Consider the following 25,079-nt stretch of genomic DNA (forward strand, 5'->3'; position numbering starts at 1 on the left):
GTTGACTGAAATAGTGAGAGGTTACTCTTGTCCAAACAGGCCAGGTAACAACCAAAGTCACGTTTCTTCCTGACTGCTGCCTGGGGGAGGGCAGCAGCTGTAAGAATACACATACATCTGACCCATATTCAAAGGTGGAGGTGGGGGTGTTCAATCTTACGAGGAGCTAAAGGCAAGGAACACTGTCACTGGACTACCAGAAGATAGGATAAAGATTCTCTTTGCATCTCTGTCACCAACTTACTTTGTGATATAAGTCAAGTCATTCCATGGAATTCTCCAGGCAAGAATACTGGAGTGGGTTGCCATTCCCTTCTCCAGGGGAAATCTTTCTGACCCTGGGATCGAACCTGAGTCTGAGGCATTGCAGGCGGATTCTTAACCGTGTGAGCCACCAGGAAGCCCAAGTCAAATCATTCCACCTCTTCCAGTTTCCGTTTCCTTTCCTTTTTTGGAATGATGGGATAACACCTAAGTTTCCCTAAGCTCTCCCTCATCTCTGTTTTAGGAGCCAAAGCCTTACTGCGAAGTGCTACACGACAGGACCTGAATGAAAGTCTTTCCCTCAGGAAACTGTGGGTGCAGCTGAACTGATTCCCACTAATGGGGACGAGACGGCTGACTGAGCAGGCTGGTTACCTTCTGGTCCTGCTGGGGGTGAATGTGTGTAGCGAGTGTCTGTGTGTGTGTGTGTGTGTCTGTGTGTGTGTGTGTGTGTGTGTGTGTGTGTGTGTGTGTGTGTGTGTGTGTGTCTGTCTGTCAGGGGTGAATGTGTGTGTAGCGAGTGTCTGTGTGTGTGTGTGTGTGTGTGTCTGTCTGTCTGTCGGGGGTGAATGTGTGTAGCGAGTGTGTGTGTGTGTGTCTGCTGGGGGCGAATGTGTGTAGCGAGTGTGTGTTTGTGTGTGTGTGGCGGGGGGGGGGGCAAGTGGAAGGGTCCATGCCTGCTTTTTACTCCTTCACATCAGTACTAAGTGGTTTATCCCAAGAGCTGGCTGATTCCTCAGAAGCAGAGGAGAAGCCCAAGGAGCTGAAATTCAGGAACCGCAAGTTTCAAGAGGGAAGCAGCATCTGACGATGACAGGGCTGCGAGGCCACAGATGACCCTGAGTCACCAGGAGTGAGGACACTGAGTCAGGAGGCCAGGCTTCCCGCGAGAGGGCCCGGGAGGAGCCCCGGCCACCCGCCCGGGGTGTCCACACGTAAGTCACAGGGGCCGTTTCAGAATGGTTCAAGCGCATTACATCTCCTGTACATTTTGTTTCTATTTTGACTATGACTTCAGCTCCACCTCAGATCATCAGCATTAGATCCAGAGGTTGGGGACCCCGGCTCTACAGGCTTCTAGGTCAGAAAAAAATCCAAGCCTCAAAAGGTGCATTCCAGAAGAACAAGCTTCACTATGACATCTGCGTCCGGCTGAATTATAGCGGATTTCCCAGAAAAACAGTGTTGTCAAGTTGTAAAGGTCAGTTATGAGAAAAATTCTTCATAAATATAGATCACTGACAGTTTTTACAGTGAACAGAGAAAAGTTTTCATAAATAAGTTGAAGGTGGATTCTCTCCCCCCTGAATTGTGCCTGCCAAGGGAATGCTGCATAAAAATGTGTCATTTATCTGTAACACAACTAATTAAATTAGGTTTGATATACTGTATAAAATATAAATAGATGACATGAAAGGCAGTTTTTCTAATGGCATGTAATGTCTTTACAGGAATTCGGAAGCAATTACTAAACACAAGCTAAAGAACACTGTAATTCCTAACAGCAGAGGGACTTCCCTGGTCGTCCAGTGGTTAAGAACCCACCTTGCATTACAGGAGACTTGAGTTAGATCCCTGCTCAGGGAACCAGACCCTACATGCTGAGGGGCAACTAAGCCCCTGCACCACAACTACGAAGCCCAGGTGCCTCAACAGAAGATTCCACAAGATGCAACAGAGATCTCGCGAGCTGCACCTAAGACCTGATGCAAATACAGAAATACGTAAAATTTCTAACAGCAGAAATCTGCTCCATTAAAATAAATGAGATATAGTTCAAAATACTTTGGAAATGACAAGTGAAAACTTAGGGTCGTAAAGACTACTTTAACCTCCTGAGAGGCACAAAGTCACCAAAAAGCAATTCAGAGTGGCTCCAACTTTCAGACTGTGGTGTTGGAGAAGACTCTGGAGAGTCCCATGGACAGCAAGGAGATCAAACCAGTTAATCATAAAGGAAATCAGTCCTGAATATTCAACGGAAGGGCTGATGCTCAAACTCCAATACTTTGGCCATCTGATATGAAGAGCCGACTCACTGGAAAAGACCCTGATGCTGGGAAAGATCAAAGACCAGAGGAGAAGGGGGTGACAGAGGATGAGATGGTTGGATGGCACAACCGACTCAGTGGACATAAGTTTGAGCAAGCTCCAGGAGATAGTGAAGGGCAGGGAAGCCTGGCTTGCTGCAGTTCATAGGGTCACGAAGAGTGGGACACAACTGAGAGACTCAACAACAACAAAAACTTTCAGACAGATCTGGCTCCAAGACCACGAAAGCCAGTGGAGCTTTCACGAGCACCCGGGGCCAGTGGTGCAGTTGTAGAAATGTTGCACAACAACCTGGAGGGTTATCAAAACAGAGCCTGACGTGTCCCACCCCAGAGTTCCTGATTCAGTAGGTCTGGACAGGCGCCCGAAAGTTTGCATTTCCAAACAAGTTCCCAGTTCCGCTACTGGTCCACCGACCCAGCTTGGAGAACCACCACCCAAGGTGGTACTAAAGACAGAATGTCACGGAAGTTTCTCCCCAGTGGTAAAAGCTACTTAGTTCATGTTAACACACATGGGCTTCTCTAGTGGCTCAATCAGTAAAGAGTCTGCCTGCAACGCGGAAGACCCGGGTTTGATTCCTGGGTCAGGAAGATCTCCTGGAGAAGGAAATGGCAACCCACTCTAGTATTCTTGCCTGGAAAATTCCATGGATGGAGGAGCCTGATGGGCAACAACCTGTGGGGTCACAGAGAACTCAGATACAACTGAGTGACTAACACACACACACAACCAACATGTATTATTTTAATAACCCCATGAAGCATTTTTGAAACTTTAAAATTGTCATAGAAAGTTTGAAACAAAATCAGTGTCAAAACCCCCAAAAGATACAGAAATCACATAACCAAATGCTTCCAGAAGATCCTTGAGACTAGGTAAGAATGATGAGAAAGGAGTGAAGCAAATCAGAATGAGTTGAGGGAACACCCATCCTGCCTTGCCTGGAAGCATCCAAACTACTGGGTCAGACAAAAAGTCCACTGGGTCTGTAAGAGCGTACAGAAAAACCCAAACTAACTTTTTGGCCAACCCAATAGTAACTAAAGCCTTCAAGACTCAACCCAGTGCTTTCTTTATCAGGACATAAGCTCAGGGTCCAGCACCCAGCAAGTGCTTCCTGGCCCAGTGTGTTCACAAGAGTAAAATCTGTGGTGGGGAAGAACATGGAGAAGAAAAAACAGAAAGGAAGGAAGGAAGAGGTCTCAAAAGCCTGAAGATTCTGTGTACACAGAGACAGCTCAAGGGGGAAGAGGATGCAACTGAGGGACAAGATGCCCGCCTACGTCTGGACACCACTGGGCAAGCTCTCACTTCTCTCTCCAGACACGCCCGCCTTCCCCAAGCTTCCCTGCACCTCTGGGCCTCAGGCAACTGCCCTGATGTACCAGAACTCCCATATACTCAGCGTCACTGAAAACTCCCCGATTTACAGCAACGGACAAAAATTAAAAACGCAGGATGACAGGACTCACGCAGAGAAGTAAATACAACATGAAGGGCTTTCAAAAGAACATCATCAACACAACAGCACTATTTTAAACGTCCCTAAATTCCTGGCCAGCTGCCCACTGCAGATAAGTACAGCATGTCCTGCCCCGCCAGGGAGAGCATGTCCGGAATTCTGGCAGGGGAACACCACACAGGACTTTTCTCGGGGGACATGCACGGAAGTGACACAGGCATCCCGTGGACTTGGCTCTCCACCTCAACAGTTGGCAACATGATCAGGAAAAAACTACTCACTTGGAAACACTGTCCTGAAAAAGGGCAATATTGACCTTTTCAAGGACATGGCACATCCGTTCATAGAAATTTGACTTTCACGTGTGGAGGGAACCACTGACTTCCTAGACTGGCATTCTCTCCACTTTCTAACACTTCATTTTAACAGCTACAGAGCTGGACACCATTGGTGGGGGGAGGATATGCAAACACAGCTTCCCTCTTCCCCACATTCAATCCATTTTCCCTTAAGGAAGAAACTGAGGATTTCCCTGGTGGTCCAACGGCTAATACTCTGCGCTCCCAATGCAGGGCGCCCGGGCTCAATCCTTGGTCAGGGAACTAGATCCCACGTGCAGCAACTAAAGATCCCGTATGCCACAACTGAGACCCACTGCAGCCAAATAAGTAAGTGTTTAAAAAAAAAAAAAAAGCAGAAAAGAAACAGGCTTCATTTCCATCTTTCCATCCCAGGCTAACTCCAATATATCAACTCAGACCAGAAACAATGTCTCTAAAGCGCCTTCCCCGAATTCCCCAGTAACCTTCCACAATGCACACTTTGGACAATCTCCCCAGTGCAGCACTAACCACTCAAGGCTCAGAACTACGCCTTTGTCTTGATGGCACTTGACACAGAGTGCTTGCCGAACTACATACATGTATCCAGCCCACTGAGGCATACATGAGGCATGTGATCATACATACCTGGCGCCTCAAAACAGAGAAGCATGTATTCCTGATTGCTGAGCATCCAGTCTCATGTCTTTATCCCTTAAAGCCCCAAAACATATTTTAACATTTATTTAGGAGATGGAAAGCTTTTTAAAAAATATGTGCTACCAGTCTTTGCCTTCTAAAATACAGATTATATTAATGACTTAATTGTAAATATCTACATACTATGCTACACCATCATTTAATTTAGGACACCAGGAAATATTCATCACTTTTTAAAAAATTGAAGTACAATTGGTTTACACTGTTAATTTCTGGTGAACAGAAAAGTAATTCAGTTATACATACATATTCTTTTTTATATTCTTCTCCACTATGGTTTATCTCAGGATATTGAATATAGTTCCTGTGCTAGAGTAGGATCTTGTTGTTTATGCAGTCTGTATGTAAGAGTTTGCATCTGCTAATGCCAAACTCCCAGTCTATCCTTCCCCCCGACTCCCCTCAGCAACCACAAGCCTGGTGTCCATGAGTCTGTTTCTGCTTCATAGACAGGTTCATCTGTGTCCTGTTTTAGATTCCACACATAAGTGATAATCATACGATATTTGTCTCTTTCTGACTTACTTCGTTTAGCATGATACCGTCTACTTCCATCCATGTTGCCACAAATGGCATTATTTTGTTCTTCTTTATGGCTGAGTTATATTCCAGTGTATGGGTGTGTGTATGTGTACACACCACATCTTCTTTATCCATTCATTCATCAATGGACATTTAGGTTGCTTCCATGTCTTGTCTATTGCAAACAGTGCTGTGTGAACACAGGGGTTCATATACCTTTCTGAATCATAGTTGTGTCCAGATAGATGCTCAGCAGTAGGATCTCTGGATCTTATCGGAACTCTATTTTTATTTGTTTGAGGAACCATCATATTGCTCTCCATAGTGGCTATATCATTTTACATTCTCACCAACCATGCAGGATGGCTCCTTTTTCTCCACACCCTCTCCAACACTGATTTGTAGATATGGTGGTGATGACCATTCTGCTCAGTATGAGATGATGCCTCACTGTAAGTTTTGATTTGTATTTCTCTAATAATTAGTGACGTTGAGCGTCTTTTCTACATATCTGCTGACTAATCACTTTTAAAGATTAAGTGACATGAGGACTTTGTTAAACTCTTGGAACCAATTTCAGAGTATGTCTACCTCTATTTCACAGCAGTCATTTTCCATGCTCTTTTTTTTAATATATGACTTTTAACATGCTGCTGTTTTGTAACAATTTTAAGAAAAACAAGAGTTTTCCAAAGTTCTCAGAAAGTACTGGCATCCATTTTAGCTCCTGAATTTCCTTGTCATTGTGTTTGCGGGTATGACTTTGTTAAACTATACAAAGAGCCTCACCCCCAAGTCTCTATCCCCACAAACTCCAGTTCAAATACCACTTCTTTCATAATGCCCTTCCCAGCAAGCACAGTCTCCACTCCTCGCTTCTCCAGGCAACAACACCCTGTATTTCTGTTTAGCACTTACTATGATATATTTTAATTCACTTTTTAACACTTACTCAAGACCACATTGGACACTTGTTGAGGGAGCTATCTTTTCTTACTCAAAAGTTTCAGGCTGGAGTCTGGTAAAGCATCAAAGTTTTTTTGTTGACTAAGCGATCAAAGGTTATATAACGAAAGTAGCCATAATGATGCCATGCAATTTTCATGGTTAAAAAAACAAGTAACCACTATCTATAAAGATTAGACAGAAACACCAAATAACGCCAACATGGGTTAAGTGCCATTGATTTTAACATTCATTCATTTAATTATTATAACTCACTGATAACTCAGGTGGTAGTGCTATTAACAAATGGAACAATATCAGGAATTCCAGTCAAGAGGGAAAGAGAGGAAGAAAAATCTATATATTAAATGGCACTTAGAAACTTATCAATCAAATGCAGTGTCTTTGGATCCAGATTCCAACAAATCCAACTGTTATGGGAAGGAGGTAATAGGAGAGACAAAATGTAAATGAGTATCAGGGGGAAAAATGAATATGGCCTAATTCTTTGTAATCTCAAGGAACTACTGTTTATTTTTAGGTGTGATAAAGATTCAGTTCAGTTCAGTAGCTCATTCGTGTCCGACTCTTTGCGACCCCATGAACTGCAGCACACCAGGCCTCCCTGTCCACCACCAACTCCCGGAGTCCACCTAAACCCATGTCCATTGAGTCGGTGATGCAATCCAACCATCTCATCCTCTGTCGTCCCCTTCTCCTCCTGTCCTCAATCTTTTCCAGCACCAGGGTCTTTTCAAATGAGTCAGTTCTTCGCATCAGGTAGCCAAAGTATTGGAGTTTCAGCTTCAACATCAATCCTTCCAATGAACATCCAGGACTAATCTCCTTTAGGATGGACTGGTTGGATTTCCTTGCTGTCCAAGGGACTCTCAAGAGTCTTCTCCAACACCACAGTTCAAAAGCATCAATTCTTCGGCACTCAGCTTTCTTTATAGTTCAACTCTCACATCCATACATGACAACTGGGAAAACCATAGCCTAGACTACATGGACCTCTGTTGGCAAAATAATGTCTCTGCTTTTTAATATGCTGTCTAGGTTGGTCATAACTTTCCTTCCAAAGAGCAAGTGTCTTTTAATTTCATGGCTGCAATCACCATCTGCAGTGATTCTGGAGCCCAAAAAAAAAAAAAATGTCAGCCACTATTCCCACTATTTCCCCATCTATTTGCCATGAAGTGATGGGATGGATGCCATGATCTTCGTTTTCTGAATGTTGAGCTTTAAGCCAACTTTTTCACTCTCTTCTTTCACTTTCATCAAGAGGCTCTTTAGTTCTTCTTCACTTTCTGCCATAAGAGTGGTGTCATCTGCATATCTGAGGTTATTGATATTTCTTCCGGCAATCTTGATTCCAGCTTGTGCTTCTTCCAGCCCAGCTTTTCTCATGATGTACTCTGCACAGAAGTTAAATAAGCAGGATGACAATATACAGCCTTGACGTACTCCTTTTCCTATTTGGAACCAGTCTGTTGTTCCATGTCCAGTTCTAACTGTTGCTTCCTGACCTACATACAGGTTTCTCAAGAGGCAGGTCAGGTGGTCTGGTATCCCCATCTCTTTCAGATTTTTCCAATTTATTGTGATCCACACAGTCAAAGGCTTTGGCATAGTCAATAAAGCAGAAATAGATGTTTTTCTGGAACTCTTGCTTTTTCGATGATCCAGCAGATGTTGGCAATTTGATCTCTGGTACCTCTGCCTTTTCTAAAACCAGTTTGAACATCTGGAAGTTCACGGTTCACATATTGCTGAAGCCTGGCTTGGAGAATTCTGAGCATCATTTTACTAGCGTGTGAGATGAGTACAATTGTGCGGTAGTTTGAGCATTCTTTGGCATTGCCTTTCTTTAGGATTGGAATGAAAACTGACCTCTTCCAGTCCTGTGGCCACTGCTGAGTTTTCCAAATTTGCTGGCATATTGAGTGCAGCACTTTCACAGCGTCATCTTTCAGGATTTGAAATAGCTCAACTGGAATGCCATCACCTCTACTAGCTTTGTTCATAGTGATGCTTCCTAAGGCCCACTTGACTTCACATTCCAGGATGTCTGGCTCTAGGTGCGTGATCACACCATCGTGATTATCTGGGTCGTGAAGATCTTTTTTGTACAGTTCTTCTGTGTATTCCTGCCACTGCTTCTTATCTTCTGGTCCATACCATTTCTGTCAGATCCATACCATTTCTGTCCTTTATCAAGCCCATCTTTGACCAAGGATATTGTGGTTCAAAAGAGTATTATCTTTGAGAGTTATGATAAAACAATATAATACTGGACTCTCTGTCAAAATACTGGGGGTGGGGTGGTGAGGAGTTCAGGAGAAACAGGCCTGGCCGTGTGGCAGTGCCCACTGAAGGTGACCACTGAGGATGGGTAGTTTAATTCTAGTTCTCCATCTGCACATGCTCACAATTTTCCAGACTAAACAGTTTAGATACTAACTTTAAGGAAGCATTAGGTGCCTGCTGCACTCCGTGGTCTGTGGCAGCCACCCTCCACTTCTTCCTGGCTCTGGTTCATTTCCTGCCGTCTGGGAGCTGCCATCCCCACACAGGGGTTGTGACATGCTGTCCCATTCCTTTCTGAGGTTCATGGCCTTATACAGTCACCATCCCGTTCTTACTTCTACCCTGCACTGGAAACCCAGCCCTGTCACCCTCATCCTGCCTGAGACAGAGGCCCAATCAACCCCCGGCACCGCTGAAGATTCAATCAACAGGTCAGCTTCCCAACAGCTCTGAGAACCACACTTTCTATCAGACAGCCTGGAGCTAAGACCACAATCCTGCCAATTCATCTCAAGGCACAGAAACCAGAGGTACAGTTGTCCCTCAGAATCCAGTGGGGACTGTTCAAGGATGGCCATGGACACCAAAATCCAAGGATGCTGAAGTCCCCTACATAAATATGGCATAATACTTGCATATAACCTATACATATCCTCCTATATACTTGAAATCATCTCTAGATGACTTGCAATACATAATACAAACCGACAGACCTTAGAGGTTCAATTTTAGCAGACTGGAATTGCAGGGTCAATTCCAGATAACTGTAAAAAAGCAAATGTTGCAATAAAGCAAGTCACACATATTTTGTGATTTCCCAGTATACACAGCTATGTTTTTAATATGAAGTGAAAGTGTTAGTTGCTCAGTCGTGTACGACTCTTTGTGACCCCATGGACTGTAGCCCACCAGGCTCCTCCATCCAGGGGATTCTCCAGGCAAGAATACTTGGGCAGGTTGCCATTTCCTTCTCCAGGAATCTTCCCAACCCAGGGATCAAACCTAGGTCATCCACATTGTAGGCAGATTCTTTACCATCTAAGCCACCAGTTCACTGAGTGTGCAATAGCATCATATCTTTAAAAAGCAATGTACATACCTTAATTTAGAAATATCTTACTGCTATAAAATGCTAACCATCATCTGAGCCTTCAGTGAGTCGTGATCTCTTTGCCGTAGTGCCATCAAAGATCACTGATCACAGACAGCCACAACAAATGTGTTAACAATGAAAAAGTTTGAACTTTAACAAGAACTATCAAAATGTGACCAAGTCAAAAAGGGAGCAAATGTCATTGGGAAGATGGGGCCTAAAGACTTGCTTAACTTAAGGTCACCACCAACATGCAATACAAACACAGTATCTGAAAAGCACAATAAGGCCTAACGAAAATGCTATGTAAATAGCTGTGACTACAATGTATACGGGAGACAAAGAGTTTCAGCATGTAGAAAATCCAAGTTTTACTTTTTGGAACTTGCCGGAATCTTTTTTCAAATATTTTTGATCTGCAAAGGCAAACTCCACGAATACAGAGCACCAGCTACAGAATATCACCCTGTGTTTCTGCAGAGGTAAACTCCAGCGCGGTTCTGCCTAAAGTTCTCCTCCCCCGGGTACCAAGATGCTGTCACAGTTCTCCACTGCAAAGACTTCCCTCCCACGCCACTCTAGAGGTAACGGTGCCCCGACCTGCTCCCTGGCTCCTTGCCCTTCTCAATTTTGTTTTTCTTTTCTTTTTTTTTTTTTTGCCTCATCAGGTGGCTTGTGGGCTCTTAGTTCCCAGACCAGGAATTGAACCCAGGCCCTCAGCAGTGAGCACAGAGTCCTAAACACTGGACTGCCGGGGAATCCCCTCAATTTTATCTTGTAGCACTTATTGCTACTTGACAATAAGTTTGTCTATCACCTCTCCTTTCCAAAATGTAACCTCCCTGAGGGCAGGGACTTGGCTTGGTTTGCCTCTGTGTGCTCAAACTCTCAACAGTACCTGAAGCATAAAAGCAGAACAAACACGTATGCAGAATGCTCAGGATCCCAGGAAAATAGGACTAAAGGTCAAAGCGGGTTGAGAACAGAAAACTGATACTATTAACGTTAACTAAGAACATGCGCTTTCCCCACCCACACGCCCACGCCCACACCCACTTCATGCCCTAACAGGGTGATTTCATGGCACTACTTTTATGCACTCTGACATTTAGACTGTTCTAAAGAACTGAAAAATCAGTGACTACAGGGGCATATTAATAATAGCTGAATATGTCAGTTTGTGCCAGAAAAGAACCCAGTGCAAACACAGTACCTTCTTGTGCCCGCTTCAGTATTTCCAACAGACACAAATCATCTCAGAATTCAGGGTGCAGTGGGAATTACATTAAAGCCTTTAGAGGCCCTGGGTGTTGTTATTTTAAGTAAAAAATTAGTGCTTTCTACTGTATATAAAATAGATTAACAAGGACCTCCCGTATAGCAAGCACCAAAAACTCTACTCAATACTCTGTAATGGCCTATATGGGAGAAGAATCTTAAAAAGAGTAGATATATTTGTGTATGTATAACTGATTGACTTTGATGTACACTTGAAATTAATACCATATTGTAAATTAACTATACACCAATAAAAAATTTTAATAAAAATAGGTTTTAAAAATAAACAACATTTGGTTGTGCAACTGGGGGTAAAAACAATCAGCACTTTGCTCCTCCTTCTCCTACTACAATCCTACCAGCTAAAAATCCCGACCAGCAATTGGCCTTGTGACAGCAACATCTAGGAAGCTGGCAGGCAGTTCAGAGTGTCTGGTTCTACCCTGACCTGACTCCGGCCCTCAGGCACCACGTGATCCTGGGCAAGGCGCGGCACCTGTTTCCTCATCTGTGAATCAGGGGGCAATCACAGGGTCTATATCACAAGGCTGATATGAGAATTAAAGGACTGAGTAACAGGTACACAGCCTAGACCAGTACCAGGCACAGGGTAAAGGTCAATTCTCTTAGCTGTCATGTTCAGGAGCATTACCACCACAGCTGAACTCACTCATACACTGCCGTGTGCGTGCCCAGTCGCTCAGTCACATCTGACTCTTTGCAACCCCCAGGACTGTAGCCTGCCAGGCTCCTCTGTCCATGGGATTCTCCAGGCAAGAATACCGGAGTGGGTTGCCACTTCCTCCTCCAGCTTATACACTTACCCTTTAACATAATTCTAGGAAGTACTCATTCTCGAGAACACAGAAAAAATAGCCTGTCTTTTTTTTAAGGCCTGAAAAAACTGGTGACAGTACAGTGTATCACAATCCAGTGGGGATTCTGCTGTAAATCTCTGTTGAGTGAATGAATGTCAGGAGACAAATGCAAGTGTTTGAGAAATGTTGGTAAATACTATTCAACGCCCTCAGAACTCACGTGAAGTAAGATCACGCACACAATGCACTCAGCACAGCACTGGGCACGTGGCGAGCACTCCACGGAGGGGAGCTATTACTACTCCTGTTGGGACAGTGTATTTCAAGGCAAAGTGGGACTTTAAAGTCTCGCAGGCTCAAGTTCTCTTCCTCTGCACACAGCCTAGAAACCCACCGAATGAGGCAAGTTCCAACACTGCCCTGCTATCCCTCTGCACCTCCATAAGTTCTTGTTGTTTTTGTTGGTTTTTTTAAGAAAAGAACATTTTGACTGCACTGGCTGTTTGTTGCTGCACATGAGCCTTCTCTAACTGGGGTGAGGAGGGGCCACTCTCTAGTTGCAGCGTGTGGGTTTCTCACTGCAGTGGTTTCTCTTGTTGCAGCATGCACAGTCTAGGGTACGCAAGCTCAGGAGTTGTGGCGTGGGCTCAGCAGTTGCAGCTCAAAGGCTTAGATGCCCCGAGACACGTGGGATCTTAGTTCCCAGACCAGGGATCAAAGCCACGTGCCCTGCATTAGCAGATGGATTCTTAACCACCAAACCACCAGATAAGTCCTTCCATAAGTTTCCTGCTTTTGTCTTCATGATATGTTAAGATGATTCTTCATGAGACTTGATTTCAATGCAACTGCTCCAGGGCTAACAAAAATCTAGGAAGTGTTGATACAGTTCAAAGCACCTTTTTACAGATGAAGACACAGAGCGTTGGTCAAGAGGTTCAGAAATTTGTCCAAGATCTCCCCATGAGTGGCGCCACTGGGGTACTAGAAATCCAGGCTCCCCAAACCTCACCCAGGCTTCTTTCCATTACCAGGTTCTACTCATCCACAGATAAATGCACCAAAACCTCCACCAGAGCCAGCTTGTACACCCAGATTTCCCCCCATCTAAAGACGGATGTGTTCATGAACACCCCACCACTCACCATGATCTCCCTCTGCTCTTCCAGATTCTTCAAAAAATTAGAAAATTCACGCAAGGAAGCATCTGTAAGGAGAAAGGCATCGTTATTTCGTGGCCAAAGCAAAGGAAAGCCAACGAAAACCTCGTCTTTACGTACCTATGCAGCGTTCGTCGTCCGTCTCTGCATCACCGATAAACTCAAATTTGAAGTCTCTTAGGGAGTGCGCAAACTTCCGCTGGGCTGCCGAGAGAGCTGGAAAGAAAGATGGAGTGACCACGGGCGTCCTTGCTTCCAGTCAAAGTTTAGCATGAACTGATTCCTCCTCAGATGGCAGAGCTGTGGAGCTGCCCTCCACATGAGCTGTGACGAGACACAACCCAGCACCTCAGCCAAGGGGCCCGGCATCCCACCTGGGCACGCCCAGGGAGTTTGTCTGCTACATTCTAGGATGGAGCAGTTGCTGGAGAAATATTTATATTGCTCCCAAAAGCAGTCTCCCGTTCTCTACTCACTCAGGTCAGAACGTGGGCTAAGTCAAGTTCCAGCCGTCATTAGGGGCACACTGCACCTGAGAGCACCTCCCGAGGCTAGGTGACATCCAACTAGGCGCCAAGATTTCAAACACAGACATCTCAAAGCCCAGTCAGCCCACCAGATGCCCTGAACTGATGCTCCAGCTCTGGCTGGAGAAACCCAGAGGATTCAAAGAGCTTTCAAAGCAAACAGCAGCAGCCAGGTAAGCCAAAGGCCAAGCTTAAATGGCAGAAAGAATTCATTCTCCAAAAGATCTATAGGGCTTCATCTATTTTTTCTTTCTAAACTGGTGATTCATAGAAAATAGTGGAAAATTCTTCTTCTGTAACAGGCTAACAGTTTGGCTCAGAGGTTAAAGAGTCTGCCTGCAATGCGGGAGACCTGGGTTCAATCCCTGGGTGGGGAAGATTCCCTGGAGAAGGCAATGGCAACCCACTCCAGTATTCTTGCCTGGAGAATCCCATGGACGGAGGAGCCTGGAGGGCTACAGTCCATGGGGTCGCAAAGAGTCAGACACGACCGAGCAACTTCACTTTCATTCACTTTCAACAGTTATGTTACAGGCCACACACGATACTACAGGATACATATTTCTTTAAACCTCTCTCAATGCTCTAAAGAGAGAATCAAGGTTATCCCCATTTTACCATGGAGATGTTAGCACTAAGTCACACAGCTAGTACAGCAGCAAAGGTTTGATTGCTTCCAAAGGTTTAGAAGCTGCTGCTCCCCGACGTACGGCTCCTGGCTCACTACAATGAATACTGACAGACTGGGTTAAAGTAACACTTCCTGTCAAGCAAACAGAAAAGTTGAAAAAGCAAAACACCAGTCCATAACTGTTGACCAGAGCGCTTACACAAAAAATAAATACGGACAAGAAATCGAAGCACTGGACGTGAACACTGAGGGCTGTTTTTAATAAGATGGTGTAAGATGGTAGCAGCAAAAAGCTTCTCTTTTTTAGTCACTGTATTACAGCTAACAAGCAAGGAATGAAAGAAAAAATTTCTTATTTTTACACTGGGAAAAAAAACTTTTTAACCAACTCTTTACCTCCACTCATTAAGCACAATGGTTCCCCAATGCCCTCCTTGACAAGCTGCTGCTTCTCACTTCTTAAACTTCCTACGAACCCTCCCCAGTTCTCCCAGCCGCTCTCACAGTCTGGCTGTTTATTTTCTTTCTGGCGGCGCTGAGTCTTCACTGTGGCATGTGGCCTTTCTCTAGCTGTGGCTCACGGGCTTAGCTGCCCGGTGGCATGTGGCATGAGGAATCTTCTCAGACCAGGGACGGAACCTGCATCCCCTGCATTGGCAGGTGGATTCTTAACCACCGGACCACCAGGGAAGGCCTCTTAATGTTTTCTTAACAGTTTCTATTTTAGGGTAGTTTCAGGTTCACAGCAAATTGTGGAGAAGGTGGAAAGGTTTTCCCTAGAACCCCTGCCCTGATATGCATAGCTTCCCTCATTATCAACAACCTCCACTGTCACGGATTTGGAAACCTCATTCTTCCAAAGCTAAACCAGAAACGTTTTAGAAAGTGACACAGGATCATATTTCTTACCCTTGGAGTACAGAACAAAAGCACAATCATCATGTAAAACATGATGGGTGCAAGCATGGTCTCCTTCTCCACCCCTCCTTTGTAGGAGGCTTCTCTTTAATGGGACTCTTCAGCTCCTTTGGCAATAGGGAGAGTTTTATCCCACCCCCGGAATCTGGGCTGGTCTTGTGGCCAACAGAACGTGATGAAAAGGACACTGCTAATTCGGAACCTCCAGCTTCAGAACTTTGCGCATCCCTGCTCCACGCCATTGAAAGCCTCTGACCGCCATGTGATCAAGCCCCAGCTAGCCTCCTGAACGGTAAAAGATGTGTGGCCCAAGCCCCCCACTTATTGCCCCATCGGTCAGACATCCCACCCATAGAAGCAGAGCTTCCCGCCTTAAAGGAGGTAGCCCAGATGAGATCACACTGCCCAATGGGCAGAGTCCAAACTGACATAAAGACTGCTGCTTAGGCCACTAGACACGGGGTGATTTGTTACTAAGTAATAAATAGACTAATATAGAAAGGTTAATGAAATTTGACTGTATTAAAATTTTAAAGACATTAAAGAGTAAAGAAAAAGCACATACCCCAAAGGTACAAACAGCAGCTATGAATCACTGAGGTAAGGCAGAAAGTCCCATAAAAAATTGGGCAAAACATTTGAATAGGCTCTTTGCAAAACAAAATGAAGGAAATCCAAATGGCCCAAAACCACATGAAAAGGTGCTCAAACTCATTAGTGATTATAAAAGTGAAAAGAAAACCTCAACACACCTCAGTACACTCATCGGACTGGCAAAAATCAGTAAGTCTGGCAACCTCAAGAGTTGGTGTGTGTGGAGCAACACAAATTTTCACTTACTGCCAGCAAGGGTAAGAATGGGTATGTGGTGGTGGTGATTTAGTCGCTAGGTCCTACCCGACTCTTTGTGACCCCAAGGACTGCAGCCCGCCAGGCTCCTCTGTCCATGGGATTTCCCAGGCAAGGATACTGGAGTGGGTTGCCACTTCCTTCTCCAGGGGATCTTCCTGACCCAGGGACAGAACACGCATCTCGTGCTTGGCAGGCAGATTCTTTATCACTGAGCCACCTGGGAAGCCCAAAAATTGATACAATCACCTTTCAAGTATTCTGGCATTATCTAATAAGTTCGGTAAGAACCTAGAACCTACAACTGTCCTTCCAGGTAAATTCCTAAGATAAACTTCAGCACACGTGCACTTACAGATGCGTACTTTCTACAACATACATCCACGCGTCAACACAGATTAACCTCACAATGTGGAGAGGAGGAAGGAAGTCCCGAAAGAATCCACAGTATGGCTGTTTCACATGAAGTTCAAAGCAAGCTCCACTAAACCCTATGTGTACGTTGCATACACGGGTCACAAAATTACAGAACAACTAAGAACGGTAAGTGAATCATTCTCTCAAAAGTCACATGATCTTCACCACCTGGGACAACGGCAGAGGATGCAACAGACGGCTACGAGGGGATTCAAAGGTTATTTTAGCTCATAACCTAGTTGGTGAGTCTGCGGATATTTGCTTTCTCATTCTTCTTTAAAGCATACACCTGGTTCCCATATTTCTGTATTTCCACCAAAATTTCACATCTAAACAATAAAAATGTTTAAATCATAAAAATGTAAAGCCTGGGGATTTCCCTGGTAGTCCAGTGGTTAAGCTCTGCGCTGGCAGGGGGGCACACACGTTCGATCCCCGGTCAGGGAACTAATATGCCACATGCCAAGGGGCATGATAAATAAAATAATAAAGGTATATATCTTCTAAAAAAAAATATAAACCCTGGCTATCAAGGCCAGTCCAGAGTTAATCCAGGCAAACATAGGATTATTCCCTAGGATTGGCCATGACGGCCTGTTCTTGGTGTACACAAGCCAAATCACTCCAGACTACCAGGCTTCAAAGTGCTGTCCCGTCCTGGAAGGGCTCCTTCCCCGCCCGCACCCCCGTCTGGCTGGCTCCTTCACAGAAACCTGCCCCTCCCACCACCCTCCCCAGAATCATCGCCCCTGTGCCCTACACCCCGCTCTGTTCCACAGCGTGCGACCTTCACAGCGCTGCTCACCTGAAACTGCCTCATTTAATCAGTATTTTCTCGGGGTTCTCTCTTCTCCCACCTCAGCTTATCTGAGCCCTGAGGCAGCAGCTGGCACCCTTGTGCTTCCCTCTATCTTTGAAACAGGGACCAGACAGTTTTTGCTTTTTAGTTCATGCAGCTGTTTCCAAATAGTGAGTGTGTGGGCTTATTATCATTTTTAATAACTTTATCGTATTCCATTTTGCTAATGTTTGCCAGTTCTCAACAGGGGCATGTAATTGGTTCCATTTGTGTGTTTATCTATGTAAATCTCTATGTACTTATTTATATATGCCATATATAAACAACATATAAATGCTTATATTATACATATAGAACCATGTTAGTCACTCGCTCGTGTCAGAGGCTCTTTATGACCCCATGGACTCTAGCCTGCCAGGTTCCTCTGTCCAAAGAATTCTCCAGGCAAGAACAGTTGAATGGGTTGCCATTCCCTTCTCCAGGATATCTTCCCTACCCAGGGACTGAACCCGGGTCTCCTGCATTGCAGGCAGATTCTTGATCATCTGAGCCACCAGAGAAGCCCACAGAACCATAAATGCTGGTATAAAATCTATTTTTCCCCTCTGGAGTCTCTTCCTTTATTTTATCCAAAACTACCATGTCAAAAAAATACTTCAAGAATCATGCTTTCATAATGTCAGGGCAAGATACTCTCCAGAAAGCTATAATTTAAATGCATCCATTTCTCAACATTTATTTCAATTCCTAATCTCATTAGTTGAAACTATTTATAACAGCAGAATTGAACTGAATCATATTTGCACAGCTAATATGATACATTTCTTCCTATGTAAATACCATACTTTTCTCTCTTACCTCTGTGCTAGGTATTATAGTTACATCTATTTTTACTTTAGAATATAATCATTTTTCCCCTTCACTGACTTCTTTCTAGTGTTATTAAGAGTTCATTAAAAAAACTTCTTATTGCTTAAAAATTTCACCACTCTAAACTCCAGTTCCATTTAATCATCACAAATTTATCACCTTTTCTGTTGTGTAGTACATTTTTTAAATATTTACTTGTTTTTGGCTGCATGAGGTCTTAGTTGTGGCTCCCAGGCACTGCTGCCCTGAGGCACGTGGGGTCTTAGCTCCCCGACCATGTCCCCTGCATTGGAAGATGGATTCTTAACCACTGGACCATGAGGGAAGTCTCTAAAGTACATTTTAAATCCCTGGTGGCTCAGACAGTAAAGAATCCACCTGCAATGTGGAAGACCCGGGTTTGAACCTCTGCTTGCAAAGATCCCCTGGAGGAGGGCATGGCAACCCACTCCAGTGTTCTTGCCTGGAGAATCCCCATGGACAGAGGAGCCTGGTGGGCTACAGTCCATGACGTTGCCAAGAGTGGACACAACTGAGTGACTAAGCACAGCACACTCTCCCATGTAGTTTATACTCTGAGAGATCTCTGCTGCCTTTTCAGACATAACAAAATCATAAGACACTTTACTACATTTACACAGTCCATTAAAAAAGTACAAAGATGCTCTGTGCCAAAGATAAAGGTTTATCATAGCACATGAAACTCAACCAGTCTCAGTTACAATGGCTGGCAGTGCTCCTCTGCTAGGGGAAGGTAATGAAGGGCCCACCAGATGCGACTGCCTTTGTTGAGTGCCTACTCTGTGCTAATGGACTTACAAATAATATTTCACTTATTTCTTATAACCAGCCTGAAGAGTGAGTGTTGATGTTACCTTAAGTTACAGATGGGTTAAGCAGGTTCAGAGATAGATTAGTGACTTGATCAAACTCACAGACCTCTTTAGACTGCTCATATTATGACCTGGAGGCAAAGGATCAACTCCTTGGTCTCTCAAGCTTCTACTGATGTCTTCTCCATCACATTGTTCTGACTTTTCGGGAGATTTGACATGATTCCCAGAGCCTTTGCACAGATCTCAACTAGTTCTCTTGAATGGCTCAAACTAAATGGATAATAAACCGTGGGAAATTCTGAAAGAGATGGGAATACCAGACCACCTGACCTGCCTCTTGAGAAACCTGTATGCACGTCAGGAAGCAACAGTTAGAACTGGACATGAAACAACAGACTGGTTCCAAATAGGAAAAGGAGGACCTCAAGGCTGTATATTGTCACCCTGCTTATTTAACTTATATGCAGAGTACATCATGAGAAACGCTGGGCTGGAAGAAGCACAAGCTGGAATCAAGATTGCCGGGAGAAATATCAGTAACCTCAGATATGCAGATGACACCACACTTATGGCAGAAAGTGAAGAAGAACTAAAGAGCCTCTTGATGAAAATGAAAGAGGAGAGTAAAAAAGTTGGCTTAAAGCTCAACATTCAGAAAACTAAGATCATGGCATCCTGTCCCATCTCTTCATGGCAAATAGATGGGGAAACAGTAGAAACAGTGGCTGGCTTTGCTCCAAAATCACTGCAGATGGTGACTGAATGAAATTAAAAGACGCTTGAAATGAAATTAAAAGATGCTTACTCCTTGGAAGGAAAGTTATGACCAACCTAGACAGCACATTAAAAAGCAGAGACATTGCTTTCCCAACAAAGGTCCGTCTAGTCAAGGCTATGGTTTTTCCAGTGGTCACGTGTGCATGTGAGAGTTGCATCATAAAGAAAGGTGAGAGCAGAAGAACTGATGCTTCTGAGCTGTGGTGTTAGAGAAGACTCTTGAGAGTCCCTTGGACTGCAAGGAGATCCAACCAGTCTATCCTAAAGGAGATCAGTCCTGGGTGTTCATTGGAGGGACTGATGTTGAAGCTGAAACTCCAATACTTTGGCAACCTGATGTGGAGAGCTGACTCATTTGAAAAGACCCTGATGCTGGGAGGGATTGGGGGTAGGAGGAGAAGGGGACGACAGAGGATGAGATGGTTGCATGGCATCACCAACGCAATGGACATGGGTTTGGGTGGACTCCGGGAGTTGGTGATGGACAGGGAGGCCTGGCGTGCTGCGGTTCATGGGGTCACATAGAGTCAGACACGACTGAGTGACTGAACTGAACTAAATGGAAAATTCATATACCATATGTTTCCATGTCCCTCATCCTCTCCTGCATGCTGATTCCCAAGGATGGTAAATTAGCACTACTCTTTAGGAACACCTTCAAGGCTGGCACATACTACTGGATAAGACCAAACCTTTGTTGTCGGTGGTGTTATTTAGTCGCTAAGTTATGTCTAACTCTTGTGACCCCAGGGACTACAGCCCACCAGGCTCCTCTGTCCATGGTATTTCCCACACAAGAATACTGCAGTGGGTTGCCATTTCCTTCTCCAGGGGATCTTCCCAACCCAGGGATCAAACTCACATCTCTTGTGTCTCCCTGCCTTGGCAGGTGGATTCTTTACCACTGAGCCACCTGGGAAGCCCAATATGATGCCTGTGTGCACAAAAAGCATAGCTGACTTAAAAGAATTAAAGGGATCTGCAGTCTTTCAACTGAACTTGCCGCTTCCAGAGTCTCCCAGAGTGGAACTTTTAGGTCTTCAATCTGCAGACAAATGGAAGAGAAAAATACAGCCAGGGTTGGAAGAAATTTGAGAGATGAGGAGTTGTATTTGAGACCTACTCAGTCTGAGGGCAGAACTCCACATGTAGAGATCCAACCACACTTTATTTGTAGCATGTAGGATCTAGTTCCCTCACCAGGGATCGAACCTGAGTCCCCTGCATTGGGAGTGCAATGTCTTAGCCACTGGACCACCAAGGAAGTTCCTAACCACAGTTTAAATCCAGGTTTGGAGAGCCTCCAGACGCTGGCTGGAATTGCCCCACTCATCCTTGATGGTTTGACAAACGAGATTATTTCTTACAGCACAGCCACCTATGCACCTAATAGTTCTGAACGATTAGACACATACAGCACTTGGAAGGAAGGGAAACCTCTCTGTTCAGATTGTTCTACGTCACTGCCAGGTAGCCCTGTGGGTACATGAGAGCCCCTGAAGTGACAAGACTGGCCCTGGGAATAACGTTGTAACCACAGGATCTCTCTGCAACTTCCCATCCCATCAACCAAACCACTAAACGGCACACTTGAGGAACCGTGGCATGCTCTCTAATTCCCGGTTTGAGATGGAAAATGAAGCAGCCAATAAATGTACCTTTCTCACTCGCGAAATTTGAAAGTCAGGATTCTTCACCATATCAAATCCTAAACTCTTTTTCCAAACGGACAAACTGCACACAGAAGCTCACATTCCTCGGCATGTAGAGACTGAAATCGCTACATTATCAAATATGCACCGGCTCTGCCAAGGGAAGGGCCACCACCCCTTCTGCACATCAAAACACGTCCCCAAATTCCTCTGTGTTTTATTTAGAGAAGAACAGGGTGCAGACTCTAAGAACTTCATTTCTTTCACGTCAGATGCATGCCGAGGAAATAATGCTGATGTTAATCCAAGGAACTTGGAAGTGAAACAAAATTCCTCCAGGACTGTGGACGGGCTTCTCATTTTTCCTTCGTGTTTTTCCAGATTTACAGAATTGACTACAGCACTGTGTACAAGAATAGCCGTCTGGCCTCTCTATACTAGTCAAAAAAGAAAGAAAACAACTCATCTGATAGTTTTTAAGTGGTGCAATGTCTCTCCAGCCCAGAATGCCTTACTGGGCTAGTCATGGCCTGAAGGCCACATCACAGGCTATACTTCAAGCAGCTCAAGGGCCAGTACCATCTGTGCAACTCTTACATTAAAGCCATCCTAGCCCTAACTCTCCAATCCAACCCAATTAGAATGCTTGTGCAGAGTTCTTCTTAATCACAGAATAAACCCCACCTCAAGTCACTAGTAATAGAATGGCCTGAACTGACAAATGCCGGGGGTAAAGGAACACAAGCCGAGTCCACAAAGATGCAGATGCCTCAAAACAAATGCATAAACCAGGACTCGAGACCCAATACGGAGGGGCTTCCCTGGTGGCCCAGCGGTAAACAATCTGCCCGCCAATGCAGGAGACATGGGTTCAATCCCTGATCTGGAAAGATCCCACATACTGTGGGGCAACTAAGCCTGTGCTGTGCTTAGTCGCTCAGTCGTGTCCGACTCTTTGCTACCCCATGGACTGTAGCCCACCAGGCTCCTCTGTCCATGGGGATTCTCCAGGCAAGAATACTGGAGTGGGTTGCCATGCCCTCCTCCAGGGGATCTTCCCCACCCAGGGATCGAAGCCAGGTCTGCCACACTGCAGGCAGATTCTTTACCATCTGAGCCACCAGGGAAGCCCAACTAAGCCTGTGGGCCACAACTACTGAGCCTGTGCTCTCGAGTCCAGGAGCTGCCACTGCTGAAGCCCACGTGCCCTAGAGCCCACGCTCCACAAGAGGGACCACTGCAATAAGAAGCCTGCACACCTGTAACTAGAGAGCAGCCCCCACTTGCTGCCAACTAAAGAGCCAACACAGCAGCAAAAAACCCTGCACGGCCCAAAACAAATAAATAAAAACTAGAAAAAAAGACCCAATATGGAGCATGACAGACAACCAGATACTGTTGACCAAAGTGATCACGTCATTACGAAAAACGCTTCAGAGGGGAATGATCTGGGCAATGCAGAGAATCCCACGGGGCAGGCACACTTCCTGCCTGACCACCCAAGGCAGACCACCACCCAATCCTCACCGCCACACCCTGCCGCATTCCAGACCTCAGCCACGCTGCACACCTCTACAAACGTGGGGAGTCTTTTTGGGTGAGGGTGTCTGTACAGAGAGAGGAGCTGCCACCGCAGGCTGTCAGATGAGAACGACATTCATTCAAACTTCGGCCACACATCTAAGCAGCTAACACTTCTATATTTGTTTCCTGCTGCTGCTCTAAGGTAAACTACCACCAACTGAGTGGCTTAAAACACCACCAACTTATTATCTTCTATTTCTAGAGGTCAGAAGTCCAGACGGGTCCCTCAGGGCTGTATTCCTTCTGGGGCCCTAGAGGAGAATACATTTGCCGGCTTTTTCAAGCTCCTAAAGGGTGCCCACAATCCTTGGCTCATGCCCCCCAGCCGTCAATCACATCCCTCCAACCTCTGCTTCTGTCATTACGTCTCCTCCTCTTACTCTCTTGAGGACCACCGTAACTACAATGGGATCACCATGACAACACGGGATAATCTCACCGCCTCAGGATCCTTACTCCCAACTGCGGAGTCTCTTCTGCCACCAAAATTAACATTCACAGGTTATCCGGTAATTAGGAAGGGACATCTTTGGAGAGTCATTACACTGCCTACCATACCTGATAATGTCGGGTACTCTCCTAACCACCTTGTGTTCATTGATTCATCTGGGTATCACCACAACTCCGAGAGGCATGTTCTGTCATCATGCCCACTTTACAGAGGAGGAAACTGAGACACACAGGTCAAGCACCTCAGCCAAGATCACACAACCAGTCAACAGTGGAACCAAGAGGTACGCACAACTGCCCAGGTGGAGGCAGGATGAAGAACCCTGCCTGAGGCGCCCCCATCTCCCACTGAGTGCTCCCCAGTGAGACCAGATCCCACGGGAGTCAATCTGAAAATCACAGTCTTCCCCTCACTCTACAGGCAGGGAAGAAAGCACAGCTGTGGACAACTAGCTCAATTTCACACACCTAATTCAAGGAGAGCACTCGCTAGAATCCAGATTTTAGTACAGAATCCAGCCTTGGTTTAGCCTGGTGAGGCAAAGAATGGCAGTGACAGGTACACTCTTAGTGGGGGACACATGGTCCACCAGCTGAATAGCACGTCCCGGAGAGAAGCCGCAAAGGACGTGCACACACACACACACGTGTGTGCACGCATACACATGCTGTGGGATAAGGCGAAGTGCTTAAGTATGAGAAAGAATAACCAGGCTAACACCCGCTCAACTTCTACCTTCTCTAATCACATGAGAAAACAAGAAAAACAAGAAATGCTGATGGACCAACAAAGCTAAATAACGAGAATGTATGGTGAAAACGACGGCACCCACTCCAGTGCTCCTGCCTGGAAAATCCCATGGACGGGGGAGCCTGGTGGGCTGCAGTCCATGGGGTCGCGAAGAGTCAGACTCGACTGAGCGACTTCACTTTCACTTTTCACCTTCATGCATTGGAGAAGGAAATGGCAACCCACTCCAGTGCTCCTGCCTGGAGAATCCCAGGGACGGGGGAGCCTGGTGGGCTGCCGTCTACGGGGTCGCACAGAGTCAGACACGACTGAAGTGACTTAGCAGCAGCAGCAGCAGGATCATTGACACATCCAGAGAAGTACCTAAATCTGAGCAACAAAAACCAGTGGTCCTCAAAGTTTTAGAATAGCAAAGGAAACCACTGACAAAACAAAAAGACAACCTACTAAATGGGAGAAAATATTTACAAATCTTATGACCCATAAGGAGTTAATATCCAACATATATAAACAGCTCATACAACTCAATATTTTTAAAGTGATTTAAAAAATGGGCAGAACTAAATAGACATTTTTCCAAAGATGTACAGATGGCCAGACATATAAAAAGATGCTCAACATCATTAATCAGAGAAATGTAAATTAAAACCACAATGAGATATCACTTCACACCTGTCAGAATGGTTATTATCAGAAAGATCACAAATAACAAATGTTGGCCAGGATGTGGGGGAAAGGGAACCCTCGTAAATTGTTGGTAGGAATGAAAATTGGTGCATCCACTGTGGAAAACAGTATGGAGGCTTCTCAAAAAACTAAAAATAGAACTATCATATGACCCAGCAATTCCACTCCTGGGTAGATATCTTAAAAATAAAATGAAAACACTAATTCAAAATGATACACATAGCCCAATGTAAACAGCAGCATTATTTACAACGGCCAAAATAGGGAAGCAACCTAAGTACCCATCAACAGATGACGGAATACAGGAGGTGTGGTAGAAATACACAACGGATTACTACTCGGCCATTAAAAAGAATGACGTTTTTGCCATTTGTGACAACATGG

At 45.1% G+C, this 25,079-nt stretch overlaps 1 protein-coding gene and 1 non-coding gene across 10 annotated transcripts in view; both read right to left on the bottom strand.

Moving 5' to 3' along the window:
* ARHGAP10 (Rho GTPase activating protein 10) overlaps positions 1-25,079 on the bottom strand; it is a 375,184-nt gene that overhangs the window by 266,360 nt on the left and 83,745 nt on the right. For all 9 annotated transcript variants that reach the window (XR_011561289.1, XM_070770139.1, XM_070770135.1 and 6 more), the window contains 2 exons: positions 13,068-13,163; positions 12,933-12,994 (listed from right to left, as the gene is read on the bottom strand). Coding sequence is in view for 8 of the 9 variants with exons in the window: in XM_070770139.1 (XP_070626240.1) it covers positions 12,933-12,994; positions 13,068-13,163 (158 nt within the window). In the remaining variant the exon portion in view is untranslated. The remainder of the gene's footprint in view (positions 1-12,932; positions 12,995-13,067; positions 13,164-25,079) is intronic.
* TRNAG-CCC (transfer RNA glycine (anticodon CCC)) lies at positions 20,763-20,835 on the bottom strand. The gene has a single exon. It is a non-coding gene; the product is annotated as a tRNA-Gly (tRNA).

The sequence above is a fragment of the Bos indicus genome, chromosome 17 (assembly GCF_029378745.1).
Source record: "Bos indicus isolate NIAB-ARS_2022 breed Sahiwal x Tharparkar chromosome 17, NIAB-ARS_B.indTharparkar_mat_pri_1.0, whole genome shotgun sequence".
Classification (NCBI taxonomy): domain Eukaryota; kingdom Metazoa; phylum Chordata; class Mammalia; order Artiodactyla; family Bovidae; genus Bos; species Bos indicus.